The sequence below is a fragment of the Varroa jacobsoni genome, unplaced genomic scaffold (genome assembly GCF_002532875.2).
Source record: "Varroa jacobsoni isolate VJ856 unplaced genomic scaffold, vjacob_1.0 scaffold_759, whole genome shotgun sequence".
NCBI lineage: Eukaryota > Metazoa > Arthropoda > Arachnida > Mesostigmata > Varroidae > Varroa > Varroa jacobsoni.
This window is the reverse complement of record NW_019213661.1, coordinates 677,629-695,473: the sequence shown is the minus strand read 5'-3', so window position 1 is coordinate 695,473 and position 17,845 is coordinate 677,629. Positions and strand designations below refer to the sequence as shown.

Genomic DNA, 17,845 nt, shown 5'->3' with positions numbered 1-17,845 from the left:
ATTAATTTCATTTTTTGTTATTATGAGTGATGTGTGTATTGTGGTTATTTAGCATCATTTACTAAGTATTACCCTTATTATTTATTAAATTAGAATGATGGCAACGAGTGTATGAGTTGGGGCCAGAGTGGTGGACGATAAGTAAAGGTGCGCGTGGTAAGTAACCAAATCCGACGACAATGGATCACAAACCACACAGCCAACAACAAGGACACATCTGATGTTCTGTCTTTATTCAATCTACTTCTCCTTTTATGACATCTTTTATCTTTCATATTTGCCACTCGTTTCACCAGTAGAAGTGCCTTAATTTCCAATAGAAGGGAAATCCACTTCCCTTTAACCATTAAAAAAATAATGATAACAACTGCATAAAACTAAAATATTGTTTAGCAGCAATTGCTGTGTTAACTCAGCCCTCTTATTTCGTAGAATTCAACTGGTCTTCTTCTTCTTGGTCTACCTCTTATAAGTTGTTCACAATCCGTTGTCTTCATCTCACAGTAGTTCTCCCGCATACAGTGATTTAATATGATGAAATCTGTAAATTTTGACGCTTGAAGCAAGTTGTCTAATTTGATTGCACGTGGGTAAGAAACGCAAGAAAAGAATACATTTTTGGATAATAGACTAGTAATATTTGAGTTTTCGAAGATCAAGCTTTTCTACAAACGAAACATTTTTTAAGCTATGAGTGATTTTCTTTCTGTTCGAAAATCCGTTCCATGGCCACCTCACCTATGAAGCTATACGAGCAGGTGTTGCCTTTTATTGTTGCTTGAAGAGCAAGGTCTACGTAAAACAGACCCATTTATTTTACTTACTAAAAGACCATATTTTGGCAATGACATCTAACTGGTGTCGTTTTCATTTGGGTCATGGGAAGAACCCATAGATAAAGTTATATTTAAAGCATGATAGCAAGATCTATAGCTTGTAATGTGATCTTAATGTCGTGTATACCTAACCAAGTGGAATTTTTACGACCAGTTAAATTTGTTTCACCATGTATGGATAACCTGACCTTTCGTCCTTTGGTGGAATAATAGATTGATGTTTTTATATATTTATCGATCTTTCATACATGCTGTTTTTCTGCTGCTTGTAATCTTAATGTATTAAAAAATCATACTCCACCTAACATATTACAAATGTTCAATGAGTTTGTGTTTCAATTAGATAATTTGTACCTTATTTTAATTTATGCTTTTTCTTTTATTCCATGCTCAAAGACTAGTCCCTTTGGTCGAATGTGGCTGTTTTGATTAATACAATACTATTACCCCATCAAACTCGATAAAATCGAAAACTTATATTTGATATTTTAATGATGATTGGTCATATCTTTTGCCGAAATTAGTTATAATACATTATTACCGCGGTTGATGCAATGGCTTGCACGACCAAGTCTCTGGTTGAACGAATTTAGGCATCATTGCTTCTAGTTCCGTCAAGAACACAAATAAGCAATCTGTGTGAACCAAAAAAGTTATATGTCACCAATTCTTAAGTTTATTTTTTTCTTATCATATATCGTTGGCAATTGGTCTGTCGTTAGTACAATGACTGGCTTATATCTGGCGGCTCCTGTTGGTCCTGTTGTTGCCGTTATTGTGGTTATCCTTATGACTATCATCGCCTCTATTTTTGCTGCTTGATGCCATTTCTGTTGTTGGCACGCTTTTTTCCGATGTCTGCGCTTGTCCCTCTGTTGGCTCCCTACTCGCACTACACTTATTGCCATCTTATTTGTCAGTTCTTGTGGTAGACCCGATAATCACCTCGCTCGGCTCCTGATGAAGGCCGCGATGTCGTCACCTCCACGTAGCACGGATGCCGACCATCCTAAAAACATGAAGTCGTTGCCAACCATAGCAACGTATTTTAGAGTCCAAAAACATTCAAAACAGGAATAACAAACGATAAAAATCAACATTGATAGTCTCACGTTTAAAAGATACTCATCAATTAACCGACATTCCCTACTCATTATGTTAGTGAGTTGTATGGTATCATCAACTGACTGAACTAACCAATGCACGTCGAGCCGACCGACTTTATCGTTTGTTCACACGCGACGATTGGGCAGGCCCGAATTGTTAAATCGTTAATCTTCACGAATTTAACGTTAGATGCGTACCCTACGTGAGGCCTGCTGATGTAGTTGTTGAGTGTTGCGTCCAATAATAATTATCATCTCGTCGAGTCTATCCTTTAACTTCCGGTTCTCTTCTTTATGCATGTTCAGCGCGCACGCTATTGACCGTAAAGCCGTCGCCACTCGACGGTTGCCATCCTAAAAAGAATTAATAAAACCAATAAATACTTAAATATATCATGCTTAGTATTATAAATAGACGTTTGTATACGCGGCTCATTTTCCCTTTATAAAAGATATTTGCATTTAACTACTAGCAAAGGTTAATCCCATTTATACACACCATGAACTATTACTGAGGTTGTTGCAATTTTCTTATTTTAATACATATAGGTGCTACACACCATCACAGTGTCTGCTCTATAATTATGTCTTAGTCATGTTTGTGAGCAATAACTTTTCGATCATAAGGTGTCAAAAGTAAGAAGCGACCATTTATATACTAAGGCACGGGCATATTTTTAAGATCTAACTTAGTGTTAAACGTAATCACATGAAGGAACAGAAGTTCTGCTGAAGTTCAGCTATTTATTACGGTTAGCAACCGGACTCTTTTTTTATTTGCACAGCAGTATACTACATCACGTAGACAAATACCATACAAAAATAAGCTCTCAGCAATGCTTTTTCTCCTGACCTCTCAAGACTTTGGTTTTGAACGCAAAACTTCCCTGCTTAAGCTTGTTAACTGAAAATAAATGAAAGTAATCTATCAAAGCTTTTTAAAAAAAAGGTTTATGGAAACCTACTTTTTGAAAATATTATTATATTTTTAAATAAAAAGTAGGTTATTATTAAGAAGTTTATTATAACTTTTTAATAATGACCTACTTTATGGATAAGTATAGCTATTATTCAAGTATATAATTGGTTAAGGTACGATTCTCTACTTTATTTTGAGTATGAGGATTGCCATGATTTATCTAGTAATGATGTTTAAGGCGCTTGGCAAGTAAATTTCATTTTCGCTGTTGCCTGGATAAGATACGATGTGTATCGTATGACACGACGCAGAACATTGGTATACAATGCTGCAGTTATGTCGTGCGAGCTTCCACTCACAAGGTGAATAATCTTTACGTAAAGCGCACTGTACTCGTAGCGAAATAAATTGGCATCGTCGCCCAGAAAAAAGTCACTGTTTCAGTGTAGCAATAGGCTAGAAAAATAATGCAGCGCATGAAAGAACAATTCCTAGAAAAACAGGTTATTTGCTCTTAGAAAAAAAGGCTCATCTTGAAGACGAATATTATAATTAGGACGCCGCGACCGTACAGTCTAGTAATATCACAAAGAACCACAAAGTGTTCGCAAATAAAGCTCATGTATAGGAACAAGGGAACATGAATAGTAACCATACCTTCTTAACGGCGCTTGCTTACATTGGTAATTGAGTCATATTTGACTATTAAATTGAGCGATTAGTTCTAAAATTTGGCAACTGTGAACAAAATGCTGTTTTTGCTTCTTGAAACATTTACCATTAGAGCCTGAACACAAAATAGCGATCCATTATCCGAAAAAATGGTGAAAACAGCTAATAGAAGAAAGCACTGTCTATTGATATATTTGTATAAACAGCGAAGGAACTAAGAAATGGAAGTGATAATACCTTAAATGGACTTCTTATAGGGGGTGTACTAGCAAAAACCAGAATAGAATTTCGTGCTCTGCACATTCAACACTCTTTAGAATTATTTTAAACAAATCAGTTTTACTTACTACCCCTATAGATCACCGTAACAATTCTTGCGCGAGAGACATCTGGCTAAGGCCTATGAGCCTTGAAAGTGTATTTAACACTTTTAAGTTATTAAATTAAGAAGTATTGTAAAAAAAAGTATTAATAAACTTTTTTTTTATATACTTCTTGTGAATCCCTTTCTATATCAAGAGATATTCCCACTAAAGAAGGATGCTATCAATACCTAACCGATGTATTAAAATAAGTGAAAGTAACTAGCTTCGAAACACGTAAAAACTTTGCCCTTCGATCTTTAATAGCACATCTATAACTAATAATCTAACTAATAACAATTTCGGTACGGAGTTTTTTTTTCTTTGAAAACAACTGTTGTGAACATTGGCTTAATGCGGTAATGACATATTTACGCTTAGGTTCATTAACTGATGTTAAAAACACATTTGGAATTGACACACGCGGATGAAAATCCACAGTGATACCCACAATGACTAATCGCTGTTTACATTATTGTTTTGCTTTTGCTTTGGGCTTTGCGTACGGTGCTATACCTGTAAGTCTTCTGTTGCGCCATTTTTTGGTCACCTTTTACTCTACGTTGTCTGTGTTGGGTGTCACCGAAACAAACGAGACTATTATTATGGATCATGCTTTTGTGTCGATTGCTTATGGTCTTCATAGCAATAATTCGATAGTGTAATTTTTGCATCTTAACAGGGCTTAATAAAATTGATTCTTCATTGGTGCGTACATTCCTCCTATCTTTAGCACGACAGTTTATTTAGCGGGAGAACGTCCTTGAACACATATGACAGTCATCATATCTGCGGTAAGACTAAATATCGTTTTGGTTTCCGATAATGAACCCTCCAATAATCGAACATGACTAGAAAGATCTCTTCGATACTGTATATGTTTACCTGTATATTCCTTACAAACTTCCACTGTGATTACAATAGACTTTAGTTTTTGCTTAATAGAATTAATCATTTATGCAAACGCATCCGATAGAGAGGCATTTTATAATTTGAAAGTTATGTCTCGATTTTAGCGAATACTTGCCCTTAAATTTGTTCGTTTGCCTCTAGTATGGTCAGGACCTAACAATGAGTCGATATTAAGCCTCTCAAGTGGAAACACTTTATGATACTTGGCCGCTAGAGCATGTTGTCGTTCTACGTTTTCGCACATCGATTTCCTCCCATATCTTCAGTGACACGCATATACAAAAACCTAATAAAAAAAATTAAAATAATTAAAACTAGATCGGACAGATAAATTATTCGATATATAGGTAAAACAGCTCGTTTTTGGTGGTTTGACAGCATATTTTGGCGTCACCAAGAAATGTTAGTGAGAAAAGCAGGATTATTTGCCGTAATTGAAGCGCTTTCCTGGACGAAATCACAGCAAAAGCGGGTGATTTGTTAGTTATCTTGTGGAAATAAACAATGAACCCCTTTTGTGAGCAAATTTATGAGAACTCAAGTTCAAATTTAGGAAATACTTTTATTGGAGTTCGTATTAAATTTAGAGATACAAATATATCAATTTACATTATAAATTTGTTGATGAAGAAATTTTGCTTAGAGTACAACGGCAAGCCGGAATCAATCTTGAAGAGTATCCTTTCATTAAAGTTACCCCTGCAGCTCGAGGAGGTGTATTAGAGTCCATCAGAACGAGTCTTTTGCACTCTATGGGTAAAGTATGCAAGGGTGAAAAGTGGATTCTACATTAGCTGACCTCCAAAAGTTGGCAGCTTGCATTTCGTTGCTTCGGTCCCGACGTTTAATGTTATATAGAATTACCACAGGGGACGAATACGTTTGGTTTGACGATCAAACGCATCAATAATATTGTGTAACAAAGGGTACACCCTCTCAAACGCACCTACAGCAATAAACTAACACAGATATATGTTAACTACAGAGACAGACGTTATCGTTCTATAGGGCAAAGCTTAGGTGGCCCGAGACGCTACTACACTGCGCCAGTAGGAATTTATTATGTACTCATCATATTCAACTATGTTGCATTTTTCGACTACTATCTATTCTAGAATCAGCAAAACGTTTTCGATAATTAAATAGAAAATGCCATACTTTTTAGGATGACATTAGGATGACTTTTTTTTGATGACATGGAGGTTATTCGTTTCGTATCCGCTGACGGAGACGTGCTTCTGCCGACTATTTTTGCTGTATAAAAAAATCAGATGCGCGCAACTTTAAAAAGCTATGTTTCACGCGCCAACAATCACCAAAAACTTTCTGTGGCACTCGTTAATTAGGTTAATTTTTAAATGAAAAAAAAACTTAGTTTTTAATTTAGACGTCTCGGTCTCTTGCATTGTCTTTTGCTGCTAATATGCTTACCTTAACAATATTGGTTAACTGATCTAACTGTACATTCAAGTGCGCGATCTCCTCCTGCTGATCTCGGTTTGTCATAGCGATGTCTCGGAACCTCTGGTTAATTAGGGTGACCTGCGGAAAAAGATTAACACCCTTCAAATTAATCATGCTCTTGACAGTTTAGCTTTTGCGTTTTGGGTATCAGTAAATTCTTTTCGGAACAAATGAAGCAATACTGGGTGCATCTACATTGAACCTGGCATAAAATGAGCGTTAGCATAAACTTGGCGTATTTTACGTTAGCGATATCTTGGCCCCCCAAATTAATTTAGTGGCCTTTCGCTTCTTTCGCTTTCGATAGGGCTTCATGTAGATAATAAATTTAACAAGATTAAATATTAATTTCTTATATTTTACTTCTAGATACCCATATATATACATTAGCTCATATAGAATTCGGTTAATGAAGCAAGTCGTAATACCAAAAATATTCCTCATAGAGAAGAAGTACATTGCACATTTGCCAGTCTTTTGAGTATTGACAGTGATGCTGTGGCCAATTAGATAATAGACTTCCGGTAAACTGTGCAACGAGGCATATACATTCATACTTCGCGCTAAAGACGAAAGTTAACGAAACTTTTGTTTTTCGTTATTATAATATATTTTATAATATAAATTATTATGATATAATATATCATAATAAGGAATATCAAGAAATGGATATTGCCCGCTTGCAAGAATAAGCTACAGATATCAGGCCCGTGGGCCAATTATTTGTCCTTTAGATAACTGCGACATGTCATGTTACGGTTGCCAACGTAACTTTTTCACTCAAACTGTATAATATTGTCAAATATTTTATTCGAACGTTTCTGCCGTAAGATCTCACTAATGTCGATACATGTTAGGTTTGCCATATGAAAATCCATTATATTACCGACCAGATATTGCTAAACTAAAATTACAGAGGCAAGCGGTACCGCATCAATTCCATGGTAGTACAGTGCTCTCTAGCACTTTTGTACACCTCTTCGCTTAACTTTTTGTTCTTAATGCGTATAGGTTTTTGCATACTTTCATAGTTAATTTAATGTTGTTACAGAAGGTATTTTCGTTGAATCTTAATAGATTGGCAGGCACTAAGAGAATTACATAGATGCGAAGCTGTGTAGACACTATTTAGTTTTATATAGGATATAGCGTAACAACTTACGTGGTCCTCAAACGTAAGATGTTCAAGAAGCTCTTTGCAGGTTCCTTTAAATGGGCATCCGAACTCGGATAACGTGCAGGACCAGGGCCTGAGTGTACAGGCGTCTAGGTGAGCATCCATCTAAAATAAACATCGCATGTCGTGAGTTCATGTTGATCCACCTTTTTATCTTTATATTTGTAATTACAAACGGGCTCTAATTACATGAGAGTATTAAGAATTTGTCCTATTAGTTTAAACGTTTTGGTGGTATTTTTAAGCTACCTTAATTTTACATGTACGAAGTTGCAGTTCTACTGAGAGCGCTGTTTGCAAAGACAGGCACTTACGTCTTTAGCAAGTACATCCTTTACATGGCAGTATTCGCAGTCAATCTTTCGCATAGGGCACTCGTTCATATGTTCCTGCAGAAGTTCTCTAAAACGGAAAGCATTCATAAATTGGTTGCGCTGTCTTTTTGGTAAAAAATAAGTGATATTAACTACAGACCACCCGTAGCTACAATATAGTGGGTCGACTTGAAAATATTACAAAGCGAAAATGTAGGAAAAAATAGAAATTTGCATAACCCTTGATTGTTTACCTGTGAAAATTAAAAGTACATAGTGGGCAACTTAGTGGCCGTTTAGCGCATTTTGAACCCAGATGGTCGAATAGGTCTTTCGAAAGGCATTCTTCCTGACAGAGCGGACACGTCTTTTTATGATACGGGCAGCTTGACTGATGATTCTGTCAAATCATGGAAATGCGAAATGATCGAAATCAGTATCAAACAATATTTGTTATCTGTAATCAGTTACTATAAAAGATTATTATATATACTTTTTTTAAAAAGTCATAATAAAAAAAAATCGTAAATAGTTTAATCTAAAGCTTTCCTTATTTACGCATGAAAAAATATTGCGCCTTTTTTGCTTGGGACCGCTTTATAAGATTTGCATCATAGAGTCCTGTCACATGGTCTAACATGTCTTGTTAGCTTTACTGCTTATTGCACTAAGGTGCAAACTTCATAGGATAGCCTATTATTATAAAATGTTTGAGTTGACGAAGTCACACAGTAAGATCATTCTACACCTTAATTATTTTATGTCCGTATATACACATGTGGTGGCAGTAAGACACTTGAGTTCCAACTCCAATATATTCGATAATTTCCATGGATGACCCTGAAATTCACACATGATCAAACACGAAAAACTCCTAAAGTCTACCGATTCTGCCCGTCCATTCCCTTAACGGCGACTTATGAAAAAATCAAGCGAAACGTTGTTTTTGAAGGATTTAATTTTCTAGTTTTCTCTAATACGCTGTGATTCCATGTATGTACAGTATATTATCTTCTCGTTTTTTTTTTTTACAATTTTCGCATCCGATTTTCGGTCACCTTAATAATCAGAAATCGTTTCTTTCTCTTATTTTTCCACAGAATCGCTTCCAACAAGCTACCTTAATAAAGCTGAAAAGCTGCTCTGTAATCTTTCAATGTAGAGTCCTTGTTTTTCAATTAGTCCTTCTAAAAGTATTAGTAGATCCTAATGTAGTGAACAATTAAACGTTGATCAAAATCGTCTAACTCATTGTATTACATGGCATTTAAATTTTGATTGAAAATTAAGATTTTTCGTATTGCATTTTTGAAGTATTTAGAGTTCAATCATAATATATGCACATCGCGCTTTGATTGATGACATCAGTTTTTTAGGACAAGTGGGTAGAAGTTTATAACCAATCTTTCAGATTTTTTATTTTTTAAAAGCAACCTCTTGTTCGCAGGAACATTCGATTGAAGTGACAGAACTTTGATACCAGCAATTTTAGAATGACCACTTTAACATATAAAGCGACAACGAGGACTTTCCACTTCATGGAGAGCACCTAGATTTGGCATAACAAGGGTAAAAGGAACTTTCGAACCTAAGGTACTATTGGTTGCTATTGTTATTTTTCTTCAGCGTGGAATATAAAATGAATTTAAAAAAGCACGAATAAAGCGATTCGAGGGAAATAACGCATACCATAAAACTAGTCCAATCAAAACACGTGTGTCTGGTTCTTCATCTAAAAAAAAAGATGTGTAGTGTTTTTTTCTGAGGCAACTTGTTCCCATCCATATGCTGCTGAATTTAGATACGTAAACGTGAATATAAGCTAAATTTTTAGCTTCTCAGTGCGCTCCCGTCAAATATGTCCTTAAAAGATATGACCTGAAAAGTAAATTTTTTTGACTTCCTTGCTTCAGTTTATACGCAAAAATGCTCTCACAAAATGATCTGCACATATACAATTTTATTAGATGAAGGGTCGTCCTTTCTGATTCAGTAACTAAAAAAATTAAATTCAACTAAAAATAAGACGCTAAAATGGTACAAACCTGTTATAATCTGGAATAATGTATACTTATGCACTTGTTTGTAAAAAAGAACTATTTATGCGTTCTAAATTATTATACTTATGTCCAGGATTACTACTACGATTCGATGCTAATTTGTTAGATCTTAAAGTTGCCTATCAAATAAATGAAATTACATTTATTCTTGCCTATCATTCTTATAAAAATTGAACGCCACAGTCACGCATATGATACATAAAAGGCCGCTTAATCGTTGTTAGAAAAATTGAAAGCCACAGTCACGCACGTTGTACCTAAAAGGCCGCTTAAAAAAATGTGTATACAGTTCGCTCACTAATCAGGACAACACATTGAGTTTTTTTTACCTTTCTAATATATTTATATATTCGATATATCACTACCTACAAAACTCATAAATGTTCAATTCTTCCAATCTAGAAGCTTCTTTTAGTATTTCCACACTTCGTGCAAAGCTTACTATAAGACTAAAAATGAATGAAAACGATGTAATAAAGCTCTCTCAAACTCAAGAAAAATATGATATAGGTAAAAAATATTTTTTTCAGAAAATCTATTATTTGGAATCGCTTAAGATAAAACCTATACACCACAAATATTTGTTTTAGGCGAGAGAGTTGTATCGCAAAGAATAGACTGGTTGTCCAAGACAATAAACGATTATGCTAAATGTATGTATGTAAATGTAAATATGCGTATGTACTCCTCCGTTACTATACTTACTAAACTAGTGAAAAACACTCAATCACAGATATTTTCTAATTTCAATTTATAAAGAAATAATTATAAAAAAATTAGACGTCCTCTATCAAAAGCAGCACTGAAAAAAATGTTTGAGTACTAAATCTGTTGGTTCATCGCAGAGTTAATCACAGATTCATAGACATAAAAGAGAAACTACATTTTCATGTAATCAAGTATTTTAAATGTTACAAATTTAAATTAAATGTTTAATTGAAATAAATAAAAGGTTATGAACTCACCGCAGCGAACTCCTCAAGCGTGTCCAGGAATCCACAACCGAGTGCCGAATAGTTGCATCGCACCCTATCGAAAACAATTACTTTCATTTATAGTGTTATTTTATATTAGTCCGCACCAGCTGACCTACATTATGGGGTATGTTTTTTCGTTGAAAATTAAGTACACTAAATTCAAGTTTTACAATCAATGTAAGATCTGCCTTATTGATCGCATGCCATTTACGATTAGATGTATGCTTTAAACAATGATTGTTATATATGAATGCAGCTTGGTTGCTACTCTAATTACGTGTAGTCTTAGAGAGTCGTCCTGGTTAGTTATACGCTATTTCTTTTTAATTTTGTTGCGAATCAACTGACCCTATCTTCATAAATTCCGTTGCGTTACAAATTCATGAAACTCCCTTATCTGAAGTCTGTTGAAACCCTTACCGAAAATATTCGCAAAGAGTCTGAGTATATGATTTTTAACTAGCATTAAACTTCAAAAGCAGAAGCACATGGTTTTCTCTTTGTAAAGAATAAAAGCAAATTACGTGGACGCCCATATGAGTGGCAACAGTGCCAAGTTTATCGATTTCCACTACCGCCTTATACGAAAACACGCAGTATGAGAAAATATGTGCAGCACTTCAGTTGCTTACATAAATATAATTAATGATGGGTAATACTTGATAGAGGAACTTACACAGAGGGCTCAAATCGAACATTGAAAATTAAAAACTAATTTAAATACTTTCTTTTGTTGATTTTATTTTCCCATGACTGCATGACACCTTTCTCTCACCCGATAATTAGTCATGTCTTTGAAAAGCGGAATTGCTTCTAATCGTTACGAAGAGGGAATGCTTTAAGTAAAGCTAGAAAATAGTTTTGGAATTAATATTGATATGTATATGTTTTCATGTATATGTATGCAGAACAAATAATAAAAAGCAGCGAATACATACCGAAAATCTTTCACAATGTTCCATACGTTGAGATCCTTGTACATTTTCTCCGCCCAGCTTTCTATTCCGTCTATTGGACAAAGAAACATCGTACGATTTGATGGTAGGAGTTGAAGGCGGCATTGGCCACAAAAACTGTGGGAACATCCAGCTCTATAATGTAAAACATCATAGGTTCGTTGTTCATTCATTTGACTATGTCATAAGATACTAAATATACTGAAGCAGGGGTTAAAATGCGCTAAAGATTTGCACAAATGCACGCGTCTAGACTACAAACAGAGATGGAATCAACCAAAAAAGAATATAGGAATTTTTCATGTACGGTTTACGCCATTGTTTAATATTCTGTTGCATTGCGTATAATATTGCAAAACTGGGTGACAAAACGTAAACGTCACACCTTAACTTTCCATGGAAACTACACTTACATCGATATCAACTTAGCGGTATAATACTGATCAATAATGTTGCGAAATGCACTAGAATCAAACACTCAGCATCTTTGGTTTTAATTTGTCAAGATACTAGAAATTTATCGAGTGTTGGTAAAGCCCAGAATTTTAGATGCCATTTCGCAAAAAACAAGCTAGTTTTTCCATCTCTGGCAAAACCTGGTGAAGTTACCAAAATGCACTAATTCACCTCTAAAACATATAATAGGTAGTTTAGTCATTTCGTTTAAGCCGTTTTTAAGCGAGCCTATTAACCAGTTCTGCTGCTCCATTGTATTTAATGAGAAAAGTGAGTATAGTAAATTCCGTGATATTTCTACTCTGTAACCTGTTAAAAATGTCTTATTGCCATTTGTTTTAATCCTACAAAAATTGGGAGCGCACGTTTTTAACGATGGACCTCAATTTCTCTGCTCTTTCCGGTACTTACGTGATTTGCCTGATAGGGTAAACATATTACTAGAACTATATGCAATAGGTGCCTATGCCTTATACGAGCGAGCATCGCAACAACAAAAAAATTCCTCACAAAGATGTAGATATATCAAATTATACATTTTTTAAACTACTAACCGAATTAAATATTGATTTAGAATAGGTCTTCGCCTATAAATACTATTTAGCAAGGTAATACGTTTCCTTCAAAAACAAACTAAACCCTTTTAATATTCAGCGGCCCAAGAAAAAAATATATAAATCTCAAAACACCTGAAACCATTAAGCTTCCTAGAAAACTGCAAAAGTGGCACTGATGAATTGGATTTCCTAAAAGATCTACAACAAGTATTACAGTAGCAGAGATGTTGAATAATTTAGCATTAAAATACACAAATATTTTTCTATCTCTACGTGTAATATTTTTTAATCGCATGGATTGAGGATTTAAAATTTGGCTACTGCACAAAAGTCGCTCACAATTTTCATAGTTAGGGATCACTTTTTATTTATTTTTTAGAAGAGATTCCTTAATCGTGTGCTCTTGTGTTATCCATGTTTTTTGTGTCGTTCCTATTACGCGCAGTTGTGGGACACAAACTAAGTAATGGCAATGCACTTAATCCTTTTTTAAGGAGACCTTCGGTGATCAACAAACTCTTTGTTCAAAACATGCGCATAATTAATTTGAGGTTACTAAACGTTATTTATGGTCTATATGCTTTTTCAAAACAGATTCATTCAAAGTAGAAAGGGGAGGCGAGTTTTCATTCTTGTAGATACTCACCTGAAGAGAACCGGGGAAACGGATTGACAAATCACGCAAGTAAGGTTTCGAGGCAACGGCAATTCGAACTCTAAGAGAACCTCACCAGGCAAGCGAGGAAACGAGCGCAGGATGTGCTGGTACGTCATTGTGCACCTTATTTTTTTTTCTTAATAATAAGAATTAAGCAATCTATTTGATTTTTACTACAAGTACTTGCAATAATAAGATCCAATAATATTAACAACAACAGGAGGGCAAATGGTTGGGTGACGTCTGTTATCTACTCTTCTTATTTTTTTTTGACGATTAACGTATCCAATGAAGAAAAACCTTGTCGGATAGAAGTGATTTGATTTCTATTCCTGCAGTAGTACGTCGATTGGAGCATAATCAAGCCAGCCTTGTTATTTCTAATTGTACTTGAGCAAGACCTCAGGATCACGGAGGTCACGGTATGTTCGTTGGTTGACACCTTTCGTTTTAGTATAATGCTTTCTTGTTTATTGTCTCGAGTGTCTAGCTTCCACGCTTTGGGCAGGTTTTGCCGTAGATTTTTGGCAGTGAGATTTTTAACCCTTCGCAAATCGACTAGCACTTTAGTCACCGTTCGTGCATTTCTTTTTTTGCATTTCACTTCAAATTTCGTACGAAACACCGAATATTGTTGGCCTTTTTTAACCCAGCAACTCCAGCAAATAGAAGTAAATGGGAATGAATGGTTATAACATTCTCGAGCATCTGCCTTTTTTCCTCTCCACTTTCTATCTCAGTTAAGTCAACACCATTCCTTGGACCTAATAGGCAGTGTGATCTCTTCTTCTACGCTGACTGTGACTGACGAATGCACTGCACCATTTCTGCCGAATAGCGCGAGACTTTGCACTCGCGGATTTCCTTCCTTGTTTATTATCTATTGAGCAACATGTGTTCACATTCAACGATGTGCAAATAACGACGTTCGCCGTATGGAGAGCTTTGATTTGCAGTCGCAGAGCCCTTTAGCGGGGGTCACACGATATACTGCTAGACTGGCTCACTGGTTTGATCATCATACCTAGTAAAAGAATATGGCAGTGCAGTGGTAGCTGGGCTGGTTAAGTCGCTATATCGCCTGCCTGCTATGGCAGTGAAACTTGTCTATGCACTACGTTTGGTTCTGTGCGCCCGCTAACGATTTTTGGAGGCTTACGGCGTGCACACACCACACCGTAGTGCACTGATCGTGCGTTGTTGCAATACACAAATGCAACGCCCGTTCGTCCGCCTGCCCGCTGCACTCACTGATAAGGCTGGGTGGCTTAGCCTCTTTGGCCCTCCCTGGCCACCTGCCTCCTGGTCTGGAACTGGAACTGGTGCTGGCTCGGGGCCCTGCGCCCTGCAGAGCCGGTGGCAGCGTCAGCGGCGGCCTCGCGAACGGCCTCGGGCCATCTCGCGTCTCTCGCCGCCCTGTAGCCGTGGGCGCTGAGCTGCCGCTCTCACAGCGAGCAGCTAGGGCGTCAGGCGACCAAGTTGACCCACTCACTCACTCTTTCACCCTACACGTACAGACAGTGCAGTCAGAGTTGTACATTTATACACAGAGGGGTTCGAATGAGGACAGGGAGGCGAAAGAGCGGAGGACCAAGCACCTGGGATGAAAGCGTCGCATCTCGTACCACAGATCTGGGAGGCTCAATTGAGGATTAGTCGCCCGTCGGCCTGGTACTTAATGATTTTATTTCAACCCGATTAATTCATTAAATGTTTGCGCTTGCGATAGAGTGTGCATTTGTTGTAAAAGTTTCACAGTGGTGACATACGTATTTAAAAATAATGCGAATCTCACTAACAAAACGGTGACGTGTTCTGTAGAGCATACGAGCTATGCAAGGTGCTACATAGATACGCATCCAGGATCTCAGCTAAGAAATTGCAGCCACTCGGCGAGAAGCGGGCTGATCAACAATAGGAGACCGCGGGTCGTAGAATCAATGTTCGAATTTTTGGTGTTGATACCGTTGTTATCTGTTTCCCAATCATTCTAAAGCCTTTAATATGACCTGTATTAAATACACTAGAAATAACTGCCGACATATGATGGTGACTTCATTTATTTATCGAATCTGCCAAGTGGTATAGGTCTTATACATAATATAAGTGTATCTTGAAACAACCATTTATAGATGCTTTCTCTAATTTAAATTCACCTTAAAAAATAACAATGCTTTTAGTTTTAAGTTAATTTGAACTCATTGAAAGTGCTATATGTAGATCAACCAAGGTTAAAACACATTGTATGCGCCAATTTGCTTGTTGAGGCGTCAAAATTATCCATCAGATCATTATTAGAGATTATGGAGTCTACATTCTCGATTCCTCAGTCAAACTTTGCTGTCTGCATTGAATAGATTGTACAATGGAGGAATCAACTAACTTTCGGGCTGATGGTCGAAATGAAAGGATGCAGTAACAATTAATATGGGTTTTTATTTTGCGGTGTGAATGCAAGCTCGGCACTTAAAACAGAAATAAAAGTTTTTATATTAAAATGTTTAAATTAATAACTACTAATAATTAAGAAATATTCACATCATGTAGCATTTGAGACAAACAACTTAAAAGCAACTTGCTTGTGAACTTTACCTATTTTGTCAACACTCAGCGTTTCTGCAAACAGCTGCGAACGCCATTTACGCATGATTATTATTATTGTTATTATTAATATCATTATTACTACTATTGATTTTAATAGTTTAGATTTAAAACCTAATTCCCAAAAATGCATCTCGTATAAATTCTTTAATTATTCTAAATGATAGCCAATTTGTAGCATATGATGAAATAAATCAAGAAAAATTACTGAGCAAAAAAATCCAATTTACACTAAACTTCGTGCAGGACTTCTATGAACTCTAATAATATAAAACGAATTTTGAGCAATTTATATTAGAAAATGAATGTAGGTTAAGGAAATACTTTTTAGTGCTGCAATGAAATAGCTGTATACAAGTTACTCCAATAAATGCTGCGGGTTTGAGTTTTTTTTTCACACAGATTATTGTTGCGGGACGTATGGAAAATGGTATTATGTTGTAATTTATATATGTAAGGATGAAGTTTATATAACCAAATATTTTTTACTATTATCTACATACTGAGATGAACAGTACATTGCCGCTTATCCACTAAGCGGTACTATCAAGGTGTCTTACTTCTAAAAGTTCAAAACTGGGTACGTAAAAGGTCAGTAAAAATTCATGTGCTTTAACAAAATTGCCTTTGAGTTCTAGATGAGGCGCAGTTTTTAAGTTAAGAAACCAAGCAAATGAAAATAAGAGGTACTGTTATGAGTAACCGTTAAGGTGTCTCTTTTGAGCTAAACATAGTGAAACTAAACTGCACGTTTGTACTAAGTTTATAAGATAGGAGCACGTATTACAGGTCTTTTAATCAAAAAATCGTCAATATCAAGCTTTTCTTATTTACTTAATAAGTGTTTTAAGTATTTTATAGTATTTATTCGTCTTTTTATTACTAATGATGTTGCTCGCGCGATAAATTTTTGCATGAGATTTTGGTTAGCATGAGATCTGGGTTACACGCGTATGTCTTTGATACGCCTTACTGTCTCTTACAATCTGCTCAGGGTTTAGGTAGATGTGCCTCATTTGGCGCGTTCACAAAATCCTAATGAAGTTCCATATTACAATATCTATTTTTCTATCATATCCATATACATTTTAATAAATCGTTACAAATAATTTAGTGCTAAACATATAGTTATAATTTGGTGAATAACTTAGCCTTTAGTAAAAAAACATTATAGATCTAATATATGTTTACCAGCAAGTGAAGTTTAGTTGTGTCCTTCATAAAAGGATATGTTGCCACTGAATATTCGTCTTCGAATACTAATATGATCCTCATATACCTACTTTTTCAGTTCGCTATGCTCGTCAACGTTAGTAATTGATACTATATGCGCGTTCCACTTCCGGTGCGAGCCATGCGATACCGCAAAGGAGATCGAGTTTAGCCATGATATTTTAAGAAATATTAAATTTGGCAATTCGATCCTATTTTTAAAAAAGTTTTTAAAAATTATTAAATTGACTTTCTAAAGTCAGCAGCTTCATACAACTTCCTTAAGAATATAACAGAATTTTTTCAGCTAATACCGTTCACTTTATATGTTTACTTAATACTTTATGTTAATATTAACTTTATGAGATTGAGGACTACAGATGAATACAGCTAAGGAAATACATACTCGGAAGACAGACAAAATGTATAATTACATATGTTTTTACTTGAATTAAAAAGGCCTTGATTTAATTCGAGAAGATGGTTTCAAGCAAGGTGTGATTGACAACTCGGACATATCTTTACGTACACGTGGTATCTATAAATCAGGATATGCGATATGTTATTACTATTATACCTGAGAGGGCTTGCGAAGGGCCCATGCTC

The 17,845-nt window shown here is 35.7% G+C and overlaps 1 protein-coding gene across 3 annotated transcripts; it reads right to left on the bottom strand.

Annotated features, from left to right (window-relative positions):
• Positions 1–204: 204 nt before the first annotated feature.
• LOC111263367 (TNF receptor-associated factor 6) lies at positions 205–14,252 on the bottom strand. Of its 3 annotated transcripts, none has more exons than XR_002682181.2 (9): positions 13,415–14,228; positions 11,738–11,890; positions 10,788–10,851; positions 8,017–8,162; positions 7,763–7,850; positions 7,434–7,553; positions 6,239–6,349; positions 2,034–2,296; positions 205–1,845 (listed from the first exon to the last, which is right to left on the bottom strand). XR_002682181.2 is itself a non-coding variant. In XM_022838369.2 (9 exons), exons 1-9 carry the CDS (start codon positions 13,540–13,542, stop codon positions 1,753–1,755), a joined length of 1,059 nt encoding a protein of 352 aa, XP_022694104.1. In that variant the 5' UTR covers positions 13,543–14,223; the 3' UTR covers positions 205–1,752. The 3 variants fall into 3 exon arrangements, 1 of the variants encoding a protein (XP_022694104.1); XM_022838369.2 differs by having other exon boundaries at positions 2,141–2,296; positions 13,415–14,223; XR_015312251.1 differs by lacking the exon at positions 205–1,845 and adding an exon at positions 4,923–5,093 and having other exon boundaries at positions 2,161–2,296; positions 13,415–14,252.
• Positions 14,253–17,845: the final 3,593 nt, after the last annotated feature.